The sequence below is a fragment of the Notothenia coriiceps genome, unplaced genomic scaffold (genome assembly GCF_000735185.1).
Source record: "Notothenia coriiceps isolate Sejong01 unplaced genomic scaffold, NC01 NC01_scaffold00017412, whole genome shotgun sequence".
Lineage (NCBI taxonomy): Eukaryota > Metazoa > Chordata > Actinopteri > Perciformes > Nototheniidae > Notothenia > Notothenia coriiceps.
In genome coordinates, this window is record NW_011350113.1 from 5,832 (window position 1) to 32,618 (window position 26,787).

The 26,787-nt window shown below is 39.9% G+C and overlaps 1 protein-coding gene across 1 annotated transcript in view; it reads right to left on the reverse strand.

The window, feature by feature from the left end:
• Positions 1-24,270, reverse strand: part of LOC104950384 (E3 ubiquitin-protein ligase Itchy-like) — a 27,811-nt gene extending 3,541 nt beyond the window's left edge. The window contains exons 1-22 of the mRNA XM_010776902.1: positions 24,261-24,270; positions 23,926-24,067; positions 20,844-20,968; positions 19,653-19,787; positions 19,150-19,195; positions 18,879-19,066; positions 14,695-14,995; positions 13,983-14,078; positions 12,620-12,794; positions 12,016-12,085; positions 10,484-10,568; positions 10,224-10,352; positions 7,945-8,017; positions 7,248-7,319; positions 6,966-7,054; positions 5,770-5,929; positions 5,279-5,412; positions 4,237-4,386; positions 4,041-4,152; positions 3,808-3,912; positions 2,903-2,999; positions 2,684-2,756 (exon numbers count right to left, since the gene is read on the reverse strand). Of these exons, the coding sequence (XP_010775204.1) occupies positions 2,684-2,756; positions 2,903-2,999; positions 3,808-3,912; positions 4,041-4,152; positions 4,237-4,386; positions 5,279-5,412; positions 5,770-5,929; positions 6,966-7,054; positions 7,248-7,319; positions 7,945-8,017; positions 10,224-10,352; positions 10,484-10,568; positions 12,016-12,085; positions 12,620-12,794; positions 13,983-14,078; positions 14,695-14,995; positions 18,879-19,066; positions 19,150-19,195; positions 19,653-19,787; positions 20,844-20,968; positions 23,926-24,067; positions 24,261-24,270 (2,567 nt within the window). The remainder of the gene's footprint in view (positions 1-2,683; positions 2,757-2,902; positions 3,000-3,807; positions 3,913-4,040; positions 4,153-4,236; positions 4,387-5,278; positions 5,413-5,769; positions 5,930-6,965; positions 7,055-7,247; positions 7,320-7,944; positions 8,018-10,223; positions 10,353-10,483; positions 10,569-12,015; positions 12,086-12,619; positions 12,795-13,982; positions 14,079-14,694; positions 14,996-18,878; positions 19,067-19,149; positions 19,196-19,652; positions 19,788-20,843; positions 20,969-23,925; positions 24,068-24,260) is intronic.
• Positions 24,271-26,787: the final 2,517 nt, after the last annotated feature.

Genomic DNA, 26,787 nt, shown 5'->3' on the forward strand with positions numbered 1-26,787 from the left:
TCTCGGTTTGTCCCACAATAATCAAGAGAGGCTCCCCGCACAGTAAGCACCCAACAGGTGGGAGTACGGCCTCCAACAGCAGTGGATACGACCTTCAGCCACACTAGAACTCTATATTGGCAGCTATACTTTTGGTTTAAATTGCAGTGAATAAACTAGCTAGAGAGCTAAAGTGAATTACACATCATCCAATGTTAGAGAGGATTGACCTTTAGACAGAACGGTTGTAATTATTTTCTTTCACTTCAATTTGAGTAAAACATTGAAGATATAATATTGTATTGTTTTCTTTTTACACTGACTCAGATATAATGAAAAGACTAGGTCAGTCGAAGCTCAGCTTTGGTAAGGAAGAGACAGGACAGGCAGAGAGAGAGAGAAAGTGATGGAAGTCAGGGAGGAACTGCAGGTACAGTCACACAAAATAATGTAGGCTTAATAACCCCATCTATTTATATATATATATCTATATATATAACAATAGTCTTAATTTACAATAGGCATAATTGTAAAACAACATATATCTATTGCAGTTATGATTTCATAATAACATACAATTGTATAAAACACAATTTGCTTACATCTTTGTTCTCTTTTGAGAATCAAACAAAACAGATTTAAATAAAAAAAAGAATGCAAACAAGTGAAATGAACTAAATGGCTTAATTGCTTTTAATTCACTGGCAGGAGCGACAAGTGAGGCGAGCAAAAAGTGAACAACGAGGGAGAGATTGAACAAAGAGAAATAGTAGAGGACAGAGAGAGTAATGAACAGGAAGAAGACAGAGAGACTCAAGAAGATGGAAGAGAGGCTGCAGGTTATGGAAAGGAGAGAGACATGGAAAATGAATGTTGACAATGTGTTGTGATCATTTTAGCCTCTTCTGCATGTCCAGATCATTAATAGTAACAATCAACTGATTCTTATGCATTACACTTTCAACAATAATTGATGCCGCAGCCCACTGACACGGTTCGAAATCAATATATTATCCAATTTGTGACCCCCCACAGGACTTAAAAAGCACCTAACTAGATCATAAAATCCCCAAAATCTCGGGGGATATCCCCCAAACCCCCCTAACATATTTGGACCTTGGTATTTAGGAAATCCTGGATACGGCCCTGCCTGTACCTGTTCGCTCTGCCATCGCATGAAGGGTCTGCTAACAAGCGACCAACAGAAAGGTTAATGTTAATGTTGTTGCACGTCACAAAAGCACGTCACTTCAACCAAAACAACGTTGACCAAAATACACTGTTTTCTGTTCGATAAGTAAGACTTAAACCAATGTATCGACATTGAAATGAGTCAGCTTTGTAAGGAGCACTTGGTGGTCAACAGTGTCAAAAGCCTTCCTGAGATCAAGGAAGACAGCACCTCAGAGTTCCCGTTAGAATATTTTTTTGCCGGTCAACATGTCCGTTAAAGTTTAAATCTTCCGGCCAACATTTGAAAAGTGCCGGTCAAAGGTCTTCTTTGTTATTTATTGAGCTTTAAAACAAATTGATATGATTCGATATTAAACAAACTAATAATAGTAGATTAACTATTCAAAAGTGTACAGTAATTTACAATAACACGGGAATAATAAACGGAGCACTACATACAGGACATCTCTTTCTCCATATTAAGTGTTAGTTAGAATTGACTATTCTTTTCTGTCACATGCTCTTTTGTCTGTCACATAAGTGGCGCAAGTTGCACAACTGATGCGGTATTGCGCTAAGGGGAAATGTATTTTGACCGGACGCTTTGACCGGAGAGATTTAGATTTGCCGGTCTTCAGCATATTTTACCGGTCGTCGTCCGGTAATTACCGGCTAACGGGGGCTCTGCCCCAGACGGTGATTAATCAAAGTAAGAGCGGAATGAGCATCGTACAAGACTCTGAAAGAATACTCATTAATCCTTGGGCTATGAGGTCAATGTTTGTAGCAGATCCCCAATAAAACAACTTACCAAGCTAAGAGACCAAACTAAAGGGGGTAAAAATACAAATTCTTACAATGAACTGCTACTAACAGACTTAGTTGACCACGCAATTAGGCTAAACATCATCAGATTGGTTCTTTACAGTTCAGTTTGACCTAAAACAGGAGCATTGAGGTGTTGATCATTTGAATTAAGGAAAAATAACGACTCCCTACCTCTGAAGTGGTCATAAAGTCCAAACATGTCTCCATGCCTGGGTTCTTTATATTCCTTAAGTCCATAAGAGTGGTTCATTTACATCCACCGACAACGTTTTTGGAATAATGTCATGTGATCTCTTTCGCTGCCTGTCAGATGCACTTTAACTGAAAATAAATATACTTTCTACACTCTGTTATTGGGTATGCTTGTGCTTATCATCTTGAGGGATGCAAAATAAAAATGTCACCACCTTTTTTCTCTTTAGTTTGGACCCCTTTTCCTATCAGGTATGAACATTTGTACTTGTTACAGTTTGAAGAGGATAAAGAAATGGGTTGCATCACTAGGTTCACTGCTTTAAATACATTGTTGATAGTATTTTGTAGCTTTGTGTAAAATGTATTGAAAAGGTCTATGACATAAAGTCGCCTGAAGCGAAAGTCTGAGCTATTCATCAGTTTGTTTTGCTAAGTAACAATAAGGCCTCTAGGTTTGATTCACCCCGAGTCAATCTGCTGCAGGTTCTTGAAGTTTGCATGAACTCACCACGTGTGACTTCTGGGAAGCCAGTTTTCTTTTCCCACCTTCTCGATACAGAACTTCTGGGGACCATTGCTTCCTGTAAAGTCAAAATAAACGTTTATTTAGTTAAATATATAGACAAGAAACTGGGACTAACACAGTGAGATCTCACCGATACCTAGCTTTACAATCTTAGTTAGAAACTTATGTAAAAAGCTAAAACTAAAGAAAGTCATGTTTTACCCATAAGGTCGGCAAAGCCTCCTACAGGCAGGCGACAGGTTCCTGTGACAAACTGCAGCAGCCTCATCCTCTTCTCGTTGTCCGCCTCCTTTATGAACTGTGGGACAAGAGGCAGGCTGGTTAAAACACTGAAAGGTCCAGGAAAACGTATACAATCACACATTAGACATACATCAATTATTCATTGTGTAAACAGAAAGGACGGGTTTCGGTATTCTTTCTTGTTTTTTACCAATAATGAATAGAGAGATTAAACATAAACCAAAAAAGGTAAACCACCTCACTGCTGATTGATTTGCTTCAATGCAATGATTTAAAAACACAATACCACAACACGTTTTTGGACTGATACAATTTCTTACAGAGGTAAGGTGCAAGATTTTTTTCTTCTTCAAAAATGTATATAAATGGTCATAAATCCCTCAAGATGACCATATTAAGAATGTAAGACCTTGCTAAAACCATGCAAAAATCCATTGACATTTGACAATACGAGATTACAGTGAGAATCGCATTTTTTGGGAGAAACCCCCATATTACCATCTTATCAATATATCTAGGAAAGCCCTCAGTCTATGGTTTGCAGTTGTAAAGTTTCATAAGGCTGTCATTATCCTAAAGGTCACAACAGGTCATTTTATTAAGTGAGGTCAGTTTACAAAAAATTGGATAAGTTGCATCATGAATAAAGGCAGCATTCCTGTCATACCAAAGATATGCAATGCCAAGAATGTGAAGTGACCCTAGTATGCACAAATATACAAATGTACCATTTTAAATTAGGTGAAAACAATGCATTTGTGCAGCATGCACATTTCTCTGTAGTTATTTTGTCTGAAAACGGCCCCTATGGATCTTTCTCCGTACATTACGTTAATAATAAAGTTTACTAGGTGAATGCTGACCTGCCAGAACCAGACGATCTGTTTGCTGCTGCGAGCGTAGTGTCTGTAGATGGTGTTTCTCTGCCAGTCTGCAAGGTCGATCTCCTGCATACCACACAGCATCACCTGCAACAGAAAACATGTTATTCAAATTAAAATATGTGTTTTATTAATCTAAATAATTACTTTGAAACCAGCTTGCATTTCTTGCAGCACTTTCAGGTAAAGAATAAGAGTGTCAGGTTGTTCTCTACCTCGAGCTCTTTAGCATCGAAGTACTGCAGGTACTGCTGAGGGAGGACCTCATTGAAGCCTTCAAAGAAAGCCTGAGTCTGCTCCTCCACCCCTCGGGACAGCCTCCACTCTGNCCCAGTCAGAAACACTGCAAAAGTGGTCTACAGTAAAACCCTCTGGACATTATATCTGTGTGACTTATGAGTGAAATGATCAGTTATCCACCTGATGTACTCCTCCTTGTTCTCCTCCGTCACCTGGAGCTCTCCTCCGTCTGGCTTCAGCTCATGGGTGGAGACTTCCCCCAGGATCTCTTTGTCCACGGAGAAGAACATCTCCAGCCCGCACTCCTCGATGTTGTTATCCCTAAAATGTTAACACACTATGATCATTCATATGATTTTGGAGATTAAACACCAGATTATGTTTAAAAATCTGTTCATTTTGTATCCAGATACAGGGATATCCATAACCTTGAAGAACTATTAATATTAAGAATTTTTAAAACCTTAAAGACTTTGTATGAAAGCTAATTCTTTAACCACACTTGGTACTTTTTTTTTTTTTTTCAATTAATCTCACTGAACATGATTTATTAATCAAATTGATTAGATTTCATTGGTCTAATATGTGTGCCATCAGCATCACTGCAGACTCTTTGATTTGATAGAAAATGGTGCATTTTGTATTGGTTTCATAGAATTAAAATAACTTGAGCTCTTCTTGAAGTTCCATCAATAATAACATACTAATATTAAAATCCCACCGGTCAATATGGAAGTTAAAACGGACTTTTCTGGGTAAAATACATGTTCTTGTTGTGAAATCAAACTTGTCATTTTTTTTTTTTGAGAGTTTTTCCTTCAACAACCCGACCGGATTGTGTGTGTTTATTGTCCATGAAGTTTAACTAACATTGAGATATCGCTGCTCTGATTAATTAAACACAAATATTCTATGAGATTGCTTAATCATTGTCATTTCAGGTGTGTTTTATGCTCTTACATTTCTACAAATAGCTGTATTATTGTATAGTCTGACTCATTTAGCAGACTTGCCTCAGACACTCTCAAAGGCTTATGATTCAACCTGGATTAACCGTGGATTGTGTGACCAATGGACCTTCTGAGCCATAGTCTGACATCACAAAATAAAATCATCCACAAACACAAAGAGTACATTCAACAAGATGCTGAAAACTAGTCAAGGGTGTCTGATACATTCAGAGTGTTAATCTAAAAAGTCGACTCAAACTCACTTGATCCACATGAGCGAGTTGTAAAACTCCGGGTCGATCGACTCCAGGTCTTTGAGGGCCAGGGGCTTGTTGAGCATGCGCTTGTAGAATGGCAGTGAGAAACCAGTGTCGATGAATTTGCCGTGGAAAAGAGCCTGACGGACAGAAACACACTTTGCTTTCTTTCTGTAATCTGAACAGTAGAAAACCCTAAAACTATAAACTAATGCATTAGCCGTTAGCTGGTTTTTATCAGACTTTGACCAAAAAATCTGTTGAAGTCCAACACGTTAAAATGTGTCATATTGTCCAGTGGAAAACCCCCCCCCCAAGCACAATTTGAAGTATATGTTCTTATTTTTTGTAAGGTTTAAAGCTGAGGTAGATAGTTAACAATTCTGGTGTTTTTTTTTGTTTTTTTTCTGGAGTCTATTGACAGGACTTTCCCCCATTTGTCCGTGACAAATCTTCCTGGACACAATGACCGGCACAAAGCATAAAGCGCGACTCACCATGGCAATGAAGCGTCCGATGAACTTGAAATACTTGAGGTGGTCAGGGTTGATGTAGGAGGCGGGGTTAATCTGGAGACAGTAGTTATCTTTGCCGGCATATTCAAACAGGCAGTACATGGGGTTCAAAACTTCATGGGACAACAGGAAGAACCACTCCCTGCAAGAGAAGAGAGCAGAGTCATAAGAAAGGGACAGACTCAAACCCGACAGGCAACACCATCATTTATCAAAATATCAAAATGATTATTGAGAGGAGGACCAAGTCAACTGCAATCAAAATAACTTTCTTAAAGCACCATAACACATTTTCTTCACTACTCAGGATTACATATTCACAACTATCTACACTGAACAAAAATATAAATGCAACACTTTTGTTTTTGCTCCCATTTTTCATGAGATGAACTCAAAGATCTAAAACATTTTCTACATACACAAAATAACCATTTCTCTCAAATATTGTTCACAAATCTGAAAACATCTGTGATAGTGAGCACTTCTCCTTTGCCGAGATAATCCATCCCACCTCACAGGTGTGGCATATCAAGATGCTGAACACCACACCAAGCAACAACACCCAAAGAGAGGTTCTGGTGCACTCTGAGAAGTGTACTTTATGTCCACTTTGAAACGTGCATTTTTTCTTTATTGGGGGGGTCTGGGGGGGTCCGAAAACCAGTCAGTATCTGTGTGAGGGTTAGGATTAGGGTTAGGGTTAGGGTAATGTTGTGAATCGAGTGGCCCATGGTGGTGGTGGGGTTATGGTATGGGCAGGCGTATGTTATGGACGACGAACACAGGCCACTCGATTCACAACATTACCCTAACCCTAACCCTAATCCTAACCCTCACACCAGATACTGACTCGTTTTTGGACCCCACCAGACACCCCCAATAAAGCAAAAATGCACGTTTCAGAGTGGCCTTTTATTGTGGCCAACCTAAGGCACACCTGTGCAATAATCATGATGTCTAATCAGCATCTTGATATGCCACACCTGTGAGGTGGGATGGATTATCTCGGCAAAGGAGAAGTGCTCACTATCACAGATTTTTTCAGATTTGTGAACAATATTTGAGAGAAATGTTTATTTTGTGTATGTAGAAAATGTTTTAGACCTTGGAGTTCATCTCATGAAAAATGGGATCAAAAACAAAAGTGTTGCGTTATATTTTTGTTCAGTGTAATTTACCTGGCAACGCCTCCGTAGTCAAGGCCTTCTTCTCCAGGGAAGATGATCCAAAGTCTCCTTCGCAGATCTTGAGCGTTGAAGCTCATAATCTAAAATAGAGACAATGAATTTAGAGATTGGTGATGTAGTGACTATTACAAAACAGTAGCCTTCAAGAGCCAAGAGCAATCTCAACAACAATTGATAGAGAGCAGATTATTGATCATAAAAATGATCCTAAGTGTAAAAGCAAAACTTCTTGTAGTAACGTAAACTTTGTGTGTCATGTTTGGGACACTTTACCTGCTGGAAGGAGTCCTCAAACAGGGTTTTCCTGGTTACGCTGATCTTGATGTGTTGAGGCATTGACAGTTGCTGGGGAAAAGGGGAAATATCAGAAGCATTCATCAAACATGATTTCTTTGTGACATGGCAACACATACTGTTACTGCACAGTGTATAAGGAACATAATAGGACTGCATTGAGCAATAGAATGTATGACAAGACTCAAAGGACCAACAATCAGAATACTTTTTTCATTATGGGGAATCAAATTGGGTTTTGTGACATGCCTAAAACAAGATAAACATAATTAAATAATTATATTTATTTAAATACAAGAAGTTAAGGCAAAATGTAAAAAAAAAGATAAAATAGGATTATTCACATTAATTAAAGAAGCTAAAAGTTCAAATGTGCAATATAAAGATCAAACTAAATACAAATCTCAACATTAACATAATAAAATTAAGGTAAAATGTCCCAAAATGTTCAAAGAATTCCAATAGAAATGTTTAAATAAACAAGACGTTATCCTAAAAATGTCCAAAATGCACTACAAAATAATAATTACAGTACATTATCATATTCTAAATAAGGCATACATTCACCAATGCTTATTTTACAGCTGGAAAAGAAAATATGGGCCCAAAGAAGAACTTCACTTTAAGTTTAAGTAAACATTGATCCTATAAGAGCGTGCACGGTTACGACTCTTACCTGGCACCAGAATCTGAAGTACTGTACTTTGGCTTTAAAGTCCCGAACGTAGGTGATCTGAGGTCCGTTTTCACTGTGAAGGCAAAGAAGACAGAAGATTCTAAGTATCCTTTTACCTTAAAGCTGAAGCGTATATATTTCTTGTCATTTCCCTCTGTTGTTCAATTGTTATCTCCTCCAAGGAGGTTTTGTTTTGGTCTAGTTTGCTCATCAGATTTTCAGCATAAAGAAAAACTTTAGACATTTGTAATGAAACTTGGTGGAAGGATGTAACGTGTGTTGAGGAAAACATTTTCCTAGGCCTCTGCCTTTCACCCAGTTTATCACTCTACTCCTATAGTCACCGTTCAGGCATGCGACCTCTGTTGCCACTTTCTCTCTTCCCTTGAGAATAGTTGTGTCTAGAACTAGATAAATACTTAGGAGTTTGTATTAGTGTCTGCCATCAAGTCGAGCTCTCCTGAGTTCCTTTTGTGTTTCGAGTCCTTGATCCAGAGCTTTCCATCACAATGTGCGGCAAGGACGAACGCAATCACACATTGAAAACGCATGGCTTTTATCTCACTTTTGTTACCATCGCGAGATTTGTCATTTGGCCTAGGTGTACGTCTGAGCTGTCATAGTGACCTTCTTGTTAAACAAATTATAATAACACACAAAACCTAAGTGTGAATATATTAAAGCTTAATTGGCCAGTGTGTTGATATCCTGTCAGTTCATATTGTCACATTGACCCAACTGTTTTTTCCACAAGTGTAACCAAAGCATTCACTCTCAAGTCCTGTTATGCTCAGGACTTATAATCATGACTCAACTGAGGGGTTACATCTGAAAGGACAACACGTCAGGATAATGCATAACAAGTGGTAAAAATAGAAGGAGGATTTCAGAGACAGTGAATCATTTAGTCAAAGATCTGTGTAAACAGTACTATCTGGTAGAATAGAGCTGCCTGGTGATGTATTTTCAATAATGTGAAAAGCATATATAGGCAAAATACTTTGGGTTGGAAAAAAAAGCATTAGGTACATATTTTGTCTTCTTTTTAACTCATTCATTTATGGTATGCAGATGAGCTGGAAAGACCAAAGCCAGAATGTTACCGGCAAAATGTATCCAAGAAGGCCCTACTAGTATAAATGATTTATAACGCATTACAAACTAACGCGTTACTGTAACGCAACTACCTTTTGCGGTAACTAATAACGTTACTAGTTACCTATTCCCATTCAGTAACGCCGTTATAGTTACTGTGATTTAAATGGGTGCGTTACTGCGTTACATTATGTGATGGAACTGAACCGAATCTCCCTTCGGATGTAACTTACAGGCGAATACAGTGATGTCCTCTCACAGTACCATGGAAAAGTGACCAGAAAGGAGTGATGATTGGTTAACGCGGGGTGACATTTCAGGGTAAGCCAATCAGAGACAGAGTTGGGCGAGTCTTGCCTTATGGGGAAAATACACAGACACACAAACACTTGCTAACACACACATACACGGCAACGCCCACCACCAGCACACACACACACAATGGCAGATGCAAATATCAGCGAGAACAGCAGCGCATTTACAACTTGGAGATTACTTATAAGGCTGAAAGCACCTCTTCTTAAGTTTATCCACCATTATTGATTTTGTTTATGCTAAATGGCCAGTTGTGAGGTAAATTATTTCACTGTTAGTTTGTTTTTGTGAGGCTGAAAATAGTTTGTTTGTCTTCAGTGTCAGTCTGACAGTTTATTATTTATTTAATTGTTACTGCCAAAAGAGTGTAGTTGTTTTTATTTCATATTGCACTACAAGTACACTACTTAGAACTTGATTGTTGAGGCTAAAATAAAGATGCCTGTCAAAATGCCTAAACATATCTTTTGTTTTATTGTTCCACTACATTTCACAATGATAATTGCTACAATGATGGGGAGTTGTCTTTTCTCTTACTGTGCCACAGAACAACACAACAACTTGTATTTTTATTGTTATTATTTTTAAAGTAAAGTAAACTAACTTGTTACTTTTATAATTTAGTAACTAATTAGTTACTTTTTTGAGAGTAGAAACTATAACTATTACTAGTTACTTTTTAAAAGTAACTTGCCCAACACTGCTAGCCACAGATCTTATTTTCTGTAATATTCCAAAATCTCATTGTTGCAGAAGACGCTTACTTCCAAGCTGGACAACAAAAATGTGCCATCACTGCACAACTGTTTGGTTAATGTTTAAGTCTGAATATTTTAAAGGTAGGAGAAACAACATGGCAGAGGACTTACAGTGAGGACTTTCCAGTGCGAGGGTCGATGTACGTGGTCGCTCTCCTGTTGTGGTCCACGAAGTAGGGAATACCGTCTACAGTGAACCTCATCTCCCAGCCCTCAGGGAGAGGCTTGTCATTCAGCAAACTGAAAAAACAAAACAAGATCAATCTTTAGTGATGGACCCTTTCAGAAAAAACTAAAATAATGCATGCAATGTGCTACATGCACTATATTATCATTTTCATCTAACATGGTTTTCAAATATGAATACTAACCCCTGTGTTCGTGGGTCCTCCCACTGTGTTGCTCGCGTAGGGTGATGTACAAAATAAACTCTGCCAGTGGAGTCTGTTCTCTTCTCTGAAAGGACACATTAACAAAAAGAAAAACATTGGAAGAATTAGTTACTATTATTATCAATGTGTATACCATCAAATCACTGACGGCAATTTAGGGTTCCTTCTCAATTTTAAAACAATCTTTAAATTCAAAATATGTAATGTTGTGCCACTAAGAGTTTCAATAAAATAGTTTTAGATTAGAAATCTGTGTTTCGTCGATGCAGTTGCAACTTATGTTGTCAGGTAGTGTCTCTGATAATGTAGGATCCAGACGTTCAAATTAACATGGTGAGTAAAACTTGTAAAAACACTTAATACGTTTCATGTTCAAAATCATTCTTGATTCCAATATGATCTCTGGTCTCTTTTGGGCTAACTTAAAATCAAAACGTCCAATGATTCAAATCCATCACAGTTACATATGATGTACTTTTATTAATCACCATGGGGAAATTGTTTCTCTGCATTTGACCCATCCTAGTGTTAGGAGCAGTGTGCTGCCATTTGGAACGGCGCCCGGGGAGCAGTGTAGGGAACGGTGCCTTGCTCAGGGACACCTTGGTAGCCTGGTCTTGCCGGGACTTGAACTGGTGACCTTCCAGTTGCCAAGCCAAGTCCCTATGGACTTCGCCACCACCGCCCACCATACGATATATAGTTAAAAACAACCACTATCAAAACATTGTAGCGTAAAAATGTGGCTGAAAACGTAATAAAAAGTCTAATTATTACAGCTTCTGGCAGACTACAAAACTGAAGCATGAGCAAAGGAGAGATTCCTCTTGGTTTGAAAGATATCTGGTGTAATTTCAATACACAACTCAACAAAATATACATGATTCCAATTGTTTTAAGACGTTTTTGGCAAAAGCGTTATAAATTATACATTTAAAAGTCCTTCAACTAAATAATTTGCGAGACGTTTAAGTATGGAGGGATTTTTTGTTTCACCTTGTCTGTATTTAACCATAACCTATGTTCTATAGCCACCACTCAAAATCATCACTGCTCTGAATGGTATTTCATTTAATATTTAATGGTTTAATTGGTATATCATCATTTGAAGTGAGATGTGACTACTCTTCTGGTACAACAAGATACACCCTCCTGCGTTGTGTTGTTATAAATATTGTATCAAGTGAACGTGTCTGCAATAACAAAGGATAAGGCCCCCATCCAACAGGTGCCAGAAGAGGATAATTACATATTGAAATAAATCAGAGTGGACTTCAGATTTAGCAGATGTCTTATTGTTTTTTGCTTGGTGAGTGTTAGGATGCATTATGGGAAGCTTCTTTTCTTAAACAACAAGCTGTAAAATAATAAAAAATGTAAGTTCTTTTGAAACACATTAGTACATTTTGATAGATGAGAGGCTCAGCTAGATGGTGCTAGCTAACTGAATGGTGCATATTGACTGTCCTAAGCCGGTGTATTTAAATTGAAAAAGCTTTAAAAGATCTTACCCCATCCGTGTGGCAAAGGCCCGAGAGGATCAAACTCCTTATTTTGAGTGGCTGAGACCTGCTCTTGTAGCTGCACAGCAGAGAGAAAGAATATTTTGTATACATCTCAAAGCATCTTAAAAGACATCTACAATATTTTGCGTTTTGATGCGGAAAATAAAGTGACTTCACATAAAGAAAAATAACATAAAGGGTTAAATATCAGTACAAATTTTAAAGCCAGTTGGTTGTTTAACAAGCGGTAGTGTTTGACATTAACCTCACGTCACAAACATAAACCTAACATCAGCATTAGCCGAATTTCCAGTAAAAACATCTCAATTTTGCAAACATCTGGAGGTGACAACAAGTATGCTGCTCAAAGAAGAAGAAGAATAAGGAGAAGTAGAAGGACATATGTGCATAAAGACATGTACAAATGAGTTATTATTGGAGGTTGCTAGATGCTGCAGTGTTCAGGCGCTTTGTAACTGGTCAGATTGGGAGTTGAACCGTCAACCCTACAGTTCCAAAGCCAAGATTCTACAGGCTGAGCCGGCTCTAATCTAGCTAATAAAAACCTATATTACCACATTGTATCACAAGACAAAGAGGAAGTCCTCACCCCGAATATGAACCTCTGGTTGAACTGCTGCATGGCCCCCTGCAGCTGGCTGCGCTGGTGCTGCCACTGCTCATAGTTACGCACGGTCTCCATGGTGGGCCGCTGCCACGTGGTGGTCCGGGTCATGTGATCGACAAAGTAGACCCGCCCCATCTGGTCGACACGACGCTCCCAGCTGAGGACGGATACATCGAGGGAACACAGCAGGAGAAAAGTGAGCATGGGTAAAAAACAGAAGACTCTCAAAGTCATTCTGCCCTATTGAAACCATTTCACCCATTGAAGAAGAAGAGAAAAAGAGCAAACGTGTTAAGAAAGACAATATGGTGGTATTGCAGACACCCTACCAGTATAATGGGGTGTATGGAAAAAGCGTGGATAAATAAATGAGTCAAGGCTTCAGATTAAAGTAAATAATCAATGTGGTACATGAACATGGCACAGGACGCAGGTAGCCACATGCTGCTCTCAGCAAATTACACTTAAGACAGCCCAGATAGAGATCAGAGTCAATATAGTCTTACACTGCACTAATATGTAGGATTTGATGACTTATCAGGACAAACAGCATTGACAAACTGCTTGTGAAATAAAAAACTGTATGGCAGTTAAAGTTACCCTGTAGCGATTTCTGACAAAGTCCCTAAACTCTGAAAATACTTAAATTATTATATATTATTATTATATATACATTTATTCCATCTCTTCTGTCTTCCTCAAACAATCGGTCCTGATGAAATGCTTTCTGTCTGCCAGCATCAATTAAGTCTGAATTGTGATGATGAGATGTGGCAAAAAAAAAACATTGTTCGATGATTTCTGTGAGAAATCGTCCAAGCTGTAATGAATTGCGCTATATGTAATAATCGAAGGGTCCCTCACTCAAAACAATAACGAAAGATGGAGTTTGGTGGCGTTTTGATGTAGCAAGAGATAATGAAAAGTCAGCTTCTCCAGGTTTTTAAATTGCAGCTGAATTATTCGCACGCCCCCTCCTCTCCAAATCAAACAAATTAAAAACGGGTTAAATACTTCAAGCAATTGCACATTAATAATTGCCATTTTTTAGCTCTGCTTTTTTCTCTGATCATTTATGATCCAGGTGTGCGATAGCTAAAATTCATCATCCTGAATGAACGCCCAAGATCTCAAAAGTGTTGAATAAAAGTGAGGCTTAAAACGAGTATTTCTTACAAATGTTGGAAACATTTGGGATGAAGATCTTAAAACTAGGCATGAGCCAATGTTACGATTGAGAGACCCCTTCATTTAAAAGTTACCTTCCTATGAAAATAATCCAATAAACCTCAGCCAAAAGAACAATCTGTCATTAAAAGAAAATGTAAAGGGAAGGACTTTTTACCCAGGGGGCAGTGGTTCAGGGCGTTCCCACGCCGTTCTCTTTTCCACGTGATCGACAAAATACACCCTGCCGTTCTGATCCACCCTCTGCTCCCACCTAGATTAAACATGGCAATAAGATGGAGGATATTAGGTGATGGTGCACAACCGCGGCCGTTAAGGTGATGGATGGATGTAAACAAATTCACAACATGAGTCAACCTAATACAAAAGCAGCAGCTAGCCGGTGAAGGTTATGATGTTGTCACAATGACGTACTAAAAGAGCTCTAAAGAGAATTTGCGGAATTACAGGCTGAATGAAACCCAATAGAGACAACAAGAAAAAGATCTTAAACAAACAAACAGGTATTCCGACAATCCTCACACTCCGAGATTCTCTTTATCCACACAGGAAATATGAAATGCTCAATAAACTGTGCCTCAGTGCTGGTTTTTTTTGTTGAGGTGGTGAAAAAGTTGAGTTGAATAACTTTTTGTCTCAAAGCTGACCCAATTTGCAAAACACCCCCCTGAGTGATTCATCAACTTTTTTTCTCATTTTGAACTTTGTATTACTTAAGTTTGTGTTTTTGTATACATTTATGTATAAAGTTGTCTAGCACTATAATACTACTATTGCACAATAAACTTGCATTCATTGATATTGTTTTAACTTGACTTTGACCCAAACCTTCCCAAGTTCTTCTGCAAAGATTATTAAAGATGGCTCACCCTGGGGGCAGGGGCCCGGTGCTGACAGCGGGGACACTTGGAGTGACAGCAGGGGTGACGCTGCTGGCCGGCTGTCTGGGGGCCGCAGCCCCGGAGCTGGGGGCCGCTGTAGAGTTTCTCTCCGAGCCCACCGATGGACTCGATCCAGGGGCCGGTGAGGGTCCTGGGGCAGGTGAGGGTCCTGGGGTAGGTGAGGGTCCTGGGGGCGGTGAAGGTCCTGAAGCCGGGGTTCGAACCGGTGTGTCAGAACCCGACTGACCGTCACTGCCGTCAGCTGTTGCAGAGCCATTACTAGAAGATGCTGAGGAAAGATTCAGACATTGCAGAGAGTTAAATCATAAGACTATGATGGCTGATAGAGTGGTGTAGTGATGACGTATATATGTTTGCAGACCCGGAAGTTAGCTTTTCAAGTTCTCCCTCAACAAAAGCCATTGGGATCTTTCCATTGGATTTAATAGGAAAATAAGACCTGTGGCGAACACATGTGTATTATACTTACACGTTCTGTTCAGCAGGATAATCTCCACATATTACCATTAATGTAATGTCTTATACCAGGGGTCTGCAACCTTTTTGACCAAAAGAGCAATTTTGCTCCCTTTTCGAAAAACATTTTTTGTCTGGAGCTGCAAAACATATTTCATAGCTCGATAGCTTTTAAAGTTGTATTTATTGTTATTTCAGATAAAAACTACAGTTTTTTTGCATTTATTATTTATTACATTATATAAAACTGTTAACCTCTAATAAGAAACAAAGAACTCCTATAAGGAGAATGAAAAATAATACACAGGCCTACTTTAAAATAAATTAAACACAGCACTTGGGGACTCCTCTACACATTTGAAGGAAAGAACATATACAGGGCTCGACATTAAGGGCTGCCCGATGGCCCGGGGCCATCTAGTATTTAGCTCGGGCAATGAAGCCTCACCTGCTGGTTGCCCGATCGGGCAATCTATTATGCCAGTATCATGCAGCTCGCGGATCCAGTAATGAGTGACCCGACAGTCAAACTAAACATATCTATAACTAGTTACGGTAGTTTGAGAGGTAATTAAAATAGCTACGTGTGATATTCTAACCTGAGGTGTGTGTTTTGTCCGCTCACCGCTGCATGTGATCATGCAGAACTGCGTGTCGAATGAATAATAGTGTGTGTACATACTATATCGACGTGGCGCACCACTAACCAACTCTAGGCCCCCACAATGCCCGAAAACCTATATACGTATGTCTTTATGACCACAATTCGACAACGGTTCTCTTGTGAGAGGGTAGACTACTTCCGTTTAGACGGAAGTAGTCTACATTTTTTGTCATCTTTGTAAATGTAGTTCGACATTGACCCAGGTTTTGTTCTTGTAATACAATGCTTGGGTGATAATACGGGGACAATTTTTACAAACATTACAATAGATCGCCACTTCGAACAGCTCTGCTCTATGGCAGCGAGGTACGGCTTCGACTCGGCTGCGTCTGGCTCGTTCGTAGCTCTCCCTCGGCTCGCGTATGGGCGCTTTCGTATGTTTTTGCCGCTGCAGCTCTCAAGGCCAATACCGATCTTTTCCGCTAGGCAGACCACATTTATACTGCAGTCGCGACCCCGCGGGGGGCGGGGCCGGGCCGATCCGCGCCCTCACTGCAGTGCTAAGACGGCAACTTGAGAGCCAACATTGCGCTCGCCGAGGGCCTTTGTGTAGTCGTCGTCAATTGTACTCGTTGTATGTTTAATTACCGTCGAGTCGTATAAGTCTATCTCTTTGTAGTCTGAAGATTAGTCTTTTGTGGACGTCCGCTTGTAGGACATAGAGCGTGCGTCCTCGCGTAGCACCGCTGGAAAGATGAGCGCTGTTCGGTGCAACTGCACGGACACTGTATTTTTTATCTTGGTCACTCCACAAGTACCACTAGATAGTCACAACAGTAAGACGAAACTTGTGGTGTTCCTGGCGATTGTGGGGATAAGTTGTTAGTGTGAGGGGACAGTAAGACTGTATTAAGTTATCTATCAAATACGAAGTAGTGGTAGTAAGACGACCACCGTTGACTCACAATTGGCTTAGCATTTGCTTATCCGACGGACGGGCTTTGCTCTTGTAAGTCGGTCGCACTGTAAGTCGGGTTTGAGAGCGTTCTCAAATGTGTTCTGGCCCTAGAAGATCGGTATTGGCTCAACGGGCGAACGGCCGTTTTTAGTTTAGAGAAGCCAGTGTTATTAAGGAATCGTGTTTATGGGCAGAGGAGTGCAACGCGGTGGAATACACTGTCTGTTACTTCTCTACACTGTCTGTTTTCTTATCAAGGTAAGATTTATCAGATTGTTGAATTACACTCTTTCTCTACGCGACATACCCAACTACACGCAACTAGACAACCATAACGGAGCCCAAGGGGCGCACGCCCGTAGGCATTTGTTTACGTATTACGACGCCGATATGAAACACCGGATGGCCACGTATCGCTGCCGGAATAACAAATCGCACAGAAAATTATTCATCGCCATCAGCGGTAAGGTAATCGATCTTCGATTCGATCTAGACTAGTTTATACCTGTATTTGCGCTCACTATCAGTAGACTGCCCTTCTCTCTCTAGTCGACGACGACTNCCTTCGTTGCATTTCGTCCGCACGCATTTTTCAGGGCAATCTCTATTGGGCTCAGGGCCAACTGTAAATTAGCTTAGATGGCCCACAGGGCCATCTCCCAAAATCCTTAATGTCATGCACTGATATAATTAAAATGGGCCCACTTTGAAATAAATAAAACATATAGCTGCACCCTAAAAAGAGTTAAAGGTAGGTTAGGTAAGAATGGAGAAACCAGCTCGAGTGCGCTAGAATTTGAAAATACACAACCGTCCTTCAGACTTCCTTTCAGAGCCCCTCCTCCAACACACACGAACGCGCACATGACCAATGAGGGCACGAGATAAGTTTGTGCACAGATGGAAGGCTGACAGGCAGGTAAGCCGTCCAGTTATTTTAGCCGGGCCGGCTAAAATGATTGGTCGTGCTTTTTACAGTACTACGGCTTCCAGAGATTAATTTTTGTATGTATTGTCAAAGCATTTAATATATTCATTGCTATCGGGACGTTAAGAGCATTCCATGGAATATAACAAAAAGTGTTTTCTGAAATAAATTGCATACCCCATTGAATTATGACTGAAGATCGTCAACTGTCTTCCTCTTCCGTTTTTCTCCTCGATACATAAAGGCTGCATCACCTTTGACAACTTCTCTCTACATACCGGTAAACCAGCATCGTTTGCTGTGAAAGCATATAACTCTGTTCACGCAGAATTAAATCCTGTGTTCCTCCGGTACTTTTCTTTTATTTGATTTATCCATAGTTTGCTCATCGAGCCGGGGGTCAGGTTACTCGCCTGCAAGAAAAGGCGCTGGTGCGGGACCGTAGCAGGATGTGACGCATTTAGTTGACCTAATTAAAACCGTTTTGTTTTTTATTTATGTTTCACAGTATCACCTCAAAATACGAAACATTTTCAACCATGCAACAAAATAATAATAATCCTAGAAATACTTTTATTTTGTTTCCTTCTTATTTTTGTCTAAGCTCAAGGGAGCCAGAGCAGAGGGTTTAAAGGGCCGCATGCGGCTTGAGAGCCGCGGGTTGCCGACCCCTGTCTTACATCATAAATAACACTTTTATAATTATTAAGGTGTAAATGCAATCGGGAGAAGTAAAAAGCTAATTTACTAAGTCATTGAATGTCATTGACTCTTTTTAAGGCAGCTAACCAGGAACGCATTAAAAAAAACATTGTTTTTGAGATAATAAAACCCGGAAGAGCTTAAATGCTAACTCCTTTCCGGGTTTAAGACTTACTTATGTACCATTATTTTCAGATAAACCGGAATGATAGAACAAAAACATAAATGTTCAGCAAAGCGGGCAGAGGATCTATTGTTCCCTTCACAGACACATTGCCACCATATTGTTTGTGCTATTCCTTAGTGTTGCCTCGTGTGACTCAGCTACATCAAATTATTCCTCATGTTTGTGAGTGTTGGCCCAACTCCAATTTAGCTAGCGGGTAAATGTTTGACATCAATTATTATGTGACACACTACACAGTCAGGAAGAAGAGCACTCGACCTTTGCTTTCCTCCCATTCTCAGTTGAAAAGTGTCTAGTTCCCCAATAAATGTCTGACCTGGTGAAGAGGCGGGTCTGCGCGGGGTTGGAGGAGGAGGTCTGGAGGGCCGGGGGGGTCGTAGAGGCCTCGAGCCCCCTGAGGACACAGAGGGAGACCCCGCGCTGTGCACCGACCTCCGTCCGCTGGGAGAAGACCTGTGCTCGACACCGTCCACGCTCACAGCAGGGGAGCTGTCTCGACTCCGCCTGGGAGCAGGAAGAGCACACGGAGATTAATACAAATATCAGAAACTAAATGGTGACACGTTAAGATCAACTGACGACAGCACCTTGTGACATGATCCCCATTGGGTTGGGAATCCCCGTTTGATGTACCTGGAGTAAAAACACACAACATTCACATTTTAGTCATAAAGCCCATTATTACACAATTTGCCCAAAGGGTCTTTAAGCAGAAGTTCATGATAATAAAACAAAAATTTGTTTAGCTTGTATATATATATATATATTTTTTTTTTTATCATTTCTGGCTTTGCTATGCATATGGCATAGATTTTGGCAAGCATGTAGAAATAATAAAAACACTCCCATCCTCAGGGAATAAAATGTCCCTTTTAGAACCCATGGATTCTATTCCTTCTAACCACAACTAAGACATTATTTGGCATTTCTAAAAGACATTATTTGGCATTTCTAAAAAACATTTAGAAATGGGCTCATTTCTTACTTTCCTGACATTTTTGACTAAATGCGTGGATTTTAATTACTTTTTCTCACAACAAATAAAGCTACATTTGAGAATATTCTAACAGGCTTTGGGTCTGTGACTCACTGTGATGGTCGGCCTCTGCCGTGGCGAACATCTCGGGGTCGACAGTCATTCCGTCCAGGCAGACGGAGAGGTCTCCCACCACATCGGACTGGTCTCTGTCTGTACACAGCTGTAAGGTCTGCACCACCTCAGAAACTACACAGAGACCACACAAACACAAGATGGTCCGAGTGAGACGATGGCAAGTGAAATATTACGCCTGCTATAATGATGCAAGCATAACTTGAGAAAAGGTGCATTCTCGGACAGTAGGTAATGCCGTGTACAAATAGATTGTTAACATTAGGAATTAATGTGTAGGGTAAATTACCCATGGGTTGACATTCTAGCAACTTGGGGACCACAACAAATACCAACTGTATTATATATGTTATTCTCATCAGTTGGGAGCAATTCAATTTTAAATTATAATAAATTAGAAAAATCATGGTCAGCGACGCGATTTTAGTCCTTACTAAATGTTTGTACTACATTGTGATACCAAAAACGTCAAATGACAAATTATTTATGATAACAGTTATGTGAATAAGTGAATAAGAACCCAGAGCCCCATCTTAAACACACCTGGACAGGGTCTAAGAATAAAACATAACCTAATATCTACCATTGCAAAAGGGATGACAAAAATCAGCTGCCTAGTATTAAAGGAATGTTAAGTTTTGCTCTAAAAAAGTCAGATAAACCAAGTGTCGGCATTAAAACACTTTCTGTATTTAAGGGTTCACTCGTTACAAAAGGAGCCTCAGCAGCCTCAAATGTTTTAATTCAAATTGAAATGTACTTTCTACATGTTGTCATCTACCACATCAGATAGATCCCAGACAGGCCTTTGCCAAGACCTCTCGTGTTGATTCTTAGTTTGTGAAATAAAGGAAAGAGGAAGCGGGTAGCTGGTTGTAGCCTCATTCTCAGAAAAACAAAGGAAACACCCCTACACTCTGAGATAAACCAGAACACGCACTGTTTAGCATAGAAGTTGTTGAATGAATACCTATGGGATGTTTTGATCAATGTGTGTCTGATTACACATTTCTAAAGATAACACAACATTAGGGATGTCATGGGAACCGATAGGTGCAAAAGGGTAAATTATAACACTTCCATGATCTGTTAACTGTAGCCTTATGAAATTAAATTTAGCTGAGAAACCAGAATAAATACACCTGTTGTAAAGACATGATTCCCACTCACTTTTCATTTCGTTAGACTTGAGCGTGTCACTGACGTTCAGTGTGGCCATGCCCAGCAACACGTCGGACTTCAGAGTCTGGTGGCTCCACACACGGAACACCAGTTTGCTGAACGGAGTCACAATCCTGTAGGAATAAACGGTTCACTTTATTTGAGCAATGCATCGATACTAACGGAGGACAGATGTCCACTTCTAAAAGGGGTAAATTAATCATCTTTTTTCTCAAAGCAATGATACACCTGTGAGTTGGATGTAGAAAAGTCAGAATCAATATAGAACTTTTTTATTTTAAAGTCTATTCAGATTGAACATAGTAAAAAAATGTAAATTATAGTGTCCGTCCAAAAGAAAAAACATTACTTATAGTGAAAACCACCCTTGAATGATGGGATTGGAGACTAAAATATTTAGGAATCCAAACTATAACATAATAAGTACCCTGTATTAAGATTGATGCAAAACAAGTGACATTTGACCTTTTTAGAGAGGTTTAGAAAGAAAAAACGCTTCTGAGGTCACATGGGTGGATTTGCCATATCTCTGGAACCCATTGGTCGATGTTGGTGATTGACACCACTTTTTAACCGTTAGAGCCAATAGAATCAAGGGGAAGTTCCTAAAATCCATCTAAACATTACCATTGGTGAATGAGCGCAGCATGCCCAAAACCGGAAGCTGGGTTGTAGCTCTCATACACTATATGAAATCTCAGTTTTTGACAAAAATGTTATGATGGATTATCAGTAATCATTTCAATGTGACACAGAGACATTGGATTGACCTTCAGCAGAGTTTTTATCGATTTAATGCCATTGAACACAACTTTTGATCAGAAAACAGCAAAGGTAAGACGTATTTGCCGTTTTGGTCCCATAAAGCTAAGTTGTGTGTTGTCTGGTTTCGCCTGCGCTGCCCTGAGTTTTGGTCGTGGAGTGATGATACTTATACCATTGGAATCGGTGGAATCTCAGCTTTCATTTGTGCAGAAACGATGAAGTATACAATATTTCGACCGTGAGTTCTGTGCTAAGTGCGTTGGCATTTTTTCGCTTAACTCAGAGGCTTGGTATTACCCTTGCGTTTCATTTAGCTAAAAATGGTTAATATTGTCTGATAGCTGAGTTTCTTCCCGTTAAGTGGGTATGACACATTAATAGTTTGTTAAATGTTAAGAAGCCCTCAGACGCTGTTTCTTGCAGGTTAACAACAGCTTACAAAATTAGATTAATCTCACAGCTTTCACCACCATCCCATTTTAGAGGCATTTACTTTAAAGGGGCCCTATTATGCTTTTAGGGTTTTCCCTTTCCTGTAGTGTGTTGTATAGATTTGGTGTAGTAAATAGTCTGCAGAGGCTAAAATCCCACAGTTCCGTCCAGAGGGAGTTTCTCTCCCACACACTCCCTCCTCTGCCTGAAACACATTGATTGAACTTTTTTTTACTTCTGTAACAAAATAAAATCACTATGTAACAGCATGATGCTAAGGGGCAGGACATCTCAGGCGGTAACCCAATCAAAACAGAGCCGGCCAGCTAACCAATCAGAGCAGACTGGGCTCTGGTTTCAGACAGAGGGTGAGAAGAGGTGCTACAGCACAGGCAGTATGAGAAAAATAAAGACCGTTTTGAACATTAAAGCATGCAAACGTGTCACTGTAGAGGCACAAAATAAAAATATTCACCTGAAATAAGCATAAAAGGGCCCCTTTAATGTAAATAACTTATTTCTTTCCTCATAACTTAGCCAGACTTCCCACTATATTCTAAAGGTAATAGCAGAGGAGTTAGTTAATGTATCATTTATAGCCTGGTCGGGTCAGGTCTGATTACATCCCATAGTAAACACTTGTTACACAATAAGTAGGCCACCTTGGAGCACTCTATATTGGGAAGGTCAGAAGATCCTTGAAAGGCTAAAATTAAGAGGACATGATGTGTGAATATGTAGGACTGTATACATACACACACTCACCACTGTGAGGCATTTTACATTTAAGTGCAAACCACTTGCAGATAGCATATCTATCTTTTAAACTGTACACACTATTATCCTGAACTCGACATTTTAACTACAGAGAAAAAAATCCTTCCTGAATTCCTGGTGACTCACTGGAAAAGAAAACTGCTGCAGGCCCAGCATCTCGATCGAAATCATATGTTACACCGGCAATTTCATACAATAATAAGGGAGTCTGCGTTTGTATGCTTTGGAGAAACTCTTCAAGGTCTGGGCAGATTTTCTGAGGAAGTGATGATGAGCAAGGCCAAAATACTTCAGTCAGCAGTCATTTATCAAGCTATAGTTCTTCAGAAATGCTAAACGGGAAACAATGGTTTCGCAATCCCTTCTTTTAAACAATCCCTTCCTTTAAACTCTGATGAAAATGTGCAAGTCTTGTGAACAGACACCACTGTTTATGACACAAACAACATCAACAGACTTTTAGATTCGCTTTGAATTCTACCTCACCTTTCCTCTGTTTCAATTAAGATTCTAAACTTTATTAGGCAAAAATACTCTTTCTATATATTCTCCAACTACTTCTGTTTCAGCGGGGTGTGGGAGAGAAACTCCCTCTGGAAGGAACTATATGATTTTAGCCTTTGCAGACCCTTAACATGCACACAAACCAATATAACAAACTCCAGGAAAGGGAAAACCCCAAAAAGAGGGATAGGGTCTCTTTAACTTCAATGTGTGCACACACAAATATATGCTGGAGTAAAACCTTTTGTAAAAAACTGATTTAGGGTTTTTAGCTATCGGGAGCACCCAGACTGGTAACATTTAACATGTTAGAGTGAAGAATAATAATAATAATAATAATAATAATAATAATAATAATAATAGTAAGATGTCTATCAAAGCTGAGGAAATTGCCCTGCAAGATGTTTTCTGTGAACAATCTAACTAGTTTCTGCGAACATTATAATTCCCTATCCCAAACCAAGCATGCAGTCAGCAGAGCAGAGCGAGCATTTGCATTTTAAAATACAGTTTGACACGAGTCTGGTCTTATACGAGTTAGCAACAGAATACCAAAGTTCATATTATCATGAGTGCTGGTGCTTGGACTCACACAGTGAGCGGCTGCTTCCATTTGGGGCTGTGGGTGTTGTTGCATTTCTCAGTTTTCTTGGACTGGCCGTCGACTGTCACTTCCACATAAGGACTGGGGCCGAACCAGTTTTTCTTGTTCTCTTTTAGCTTTGCAGATAGCACTGAAAAAGGCAGAAGGAAGAGTGCAGCGGGAAGTTAGTCGTGGTGGTGAAAAAAAAGAAAAAATTATTCAGGAACAGCACACATTTTAATACTGAAAAAGCAGAACAAGGGAAAATAAAATCTGGATTTTACCAGTGAACAGTATACTTAGCTGGTGAGGCAGGAGCTTAGGCAATGTAGTAACGAACAAACCACAGACCATTTTGCGTTAATCACAAAAATAATCTTTGATTAATCAGAAGATCAAAATACCAGTATTTACCTGTATTTGGGGTGAGATCAAAATAATACACGGGGTGTGGGTTTTTTTGTGACACAAAATATCAACAAAGCCGCTGTCACAGAGAGCCACTGTGATTCCCCTCTGTATATTGTGCACTACACACATGCTCATACGGTAGTATTGTTGCTGCCACTTTCTGTTTCTTTCTAAAATAATGACTGTGACCGCAATTTCCCAATCCTTTGCAATTTCAAGATAAGGGCAAACGCATGATTTGGCAAAATGTCTCTCGTCCGTTTTCACCACACCCAAAGCAAACGAGTGCCGTTACACCCTGGTTCTCAATGATGTCCAGTGTTCTCCAGTCAGTGCAATACATGTAGCTTTTGCTAAATCTTTGCATTTTCACTGCCATGCAATACATGGTAAAAATCCTCGCTGGAATTATGGGAGGAAGTCAGCGTCAAACCTAATGTGATAAATGTGCGTACATTTTCTTTTGGACACATTGAGGTCTTCAGATAAATTGCAACCGTAAATGTGGAAACGATAACACGTTCATGTTGACAGTGCTAATTTAAAAGAAATAGAGCTAAGAAGACAGTCCTTGTGTTAGTTCTCACAACAGGCCTTTATCAAAGCAGACATGTTGACATTTCAGGACAAGCACAAGTGTTACTAAAGATGGCTCCGTCACATTAAGGCCCTGACACACCAAGCCAATTATAGAATGTTGATCAAGTTGGAGGATTCGATGATGGCAATGTTTTTGCAGTGTGTCCATTACATTACATTTTATTTTAGCTGACACTTTTATTTAGTGTAACTCACAAAGACTTCTTCAAAGATCACACTGTTAGACACGCCTACGGGAACAATTTGGGATTGTGTATCTTGCTTTAGGACACATATGTGTTGAGTGCATGGGAGGGGGGGTCAAACCACCATTGCTCTAATTGGTGGTCAAACATTTACTCTAAGCTATAGCAGGCTGACACGGCAAAATGCATCACTCTGATTGGCTGTTCAGCTCAAGTGAAATGCACACAGGAGGAGAAACAAAAGCAGGGACTAAAAAGACTGAAGTCAAAAGGGCAAACAGAGTCTATTTCCATTGTCCATCTTCATCTCATCATTCGAATAAACTGATATTTTCACAATACCATTGACGTCTAGAATGAAAGTAAATGGTGGCTGCTTTGGTTCAAGGTTTGTATCAAAACATCGACTTGTATTTCTGCAGAACGGATTCCAGTTTCTATTGATGTTAGTTTGGTGTGTCAGGACCTTTGCATGTCCCTGTAAGCTGTGACATTTAGCCAGCATGCACTAAAGCAGGACCCTGAAACTGAAGCAGCTAAAAGGAATACAGCCAGCATTTATTGTAGTAGCACCTGTGCTTTAATTTTTTTATTGAGGGCTTTTATTATCTTTTGACAGAAAAGGTCCAATAGGAATGGGAAAATGGGAAAGGTATGTCAGGGTTTCCCACACATAGACTATACTTGGGCGGGCCGCCCAGGTATATTAACGGCCCCCCAACTATATTTCACGACCCATTTCGTTTTGTTTTTTTTGTGTTTATTAATTTTATTTTATTTTATTTGTCCGCGATCACGATGCCATCTGCGATCGATTAACTTGTGGACAATGATCCCTCGCTCTACGGCTCCTGTACCGAGTCTGGCCATCGGGAGGACCGGGGGGTTTCCCGATGGCCTGGCCTGTTAAGTGGCCTGCTGGCCTGAGGATTTTTTTTTTTTATGTATTGTGAACGCAACGCTGCGCAAATGTGGGCCTGCCTCACACAGGGTGACTGGCTGTCTACATGATGTGGCCTGCCAACATGGCCACTGTCATACAGATCATAAATCAAAGCCCTTGATTGGTCTCTGTGTGTCATTCAAGCTCGGGATAACCTCAGCTCAGGTGAGGTAAAGGACTCTCTGAGTGTTTAGATAGTAAACTAACCCCTCGATTCCACCTGGTCCGTCTGCGTCGCGACACAGCTGCGCCACGGTTTTGGTCCGGCGTCATACCCTACCGGGCGCGTTTCAGAAGCATTTCAGAAGCATTTCAAAAGCGGAGCGTCTTGCCTACAGGCTCGCAGTTTTTGTTGCTTTGTGCATATTTCCTGGACAGGCTACTTTGTACAGACAAAGTTTATAATACCTGTAATATTCCAGTTACAACCGACATGAATCAAAGATGTGTTGCTGTATTTTGGTGGTAAAAAATGCATTCATCATCATTATTATTCTATATATATAATTTACACAGTGCCTGTCAACCGGAGGAGAACGCTGGCATTTCTCCTCCTACTTGAAAGACTATTGAGGGATAGGGTCTGCAAAATTAGTAACGCGGCCGCAAACGGACCCGGTGGAATCTAGTGGTTAGCAGCTATATTATTAGATAATGGGATTTTAAGTTGATATGTTAATTGGTTAAACCCACTAAAATATATGTTGAGTCAGTTTTGTGGAAAATGTCATG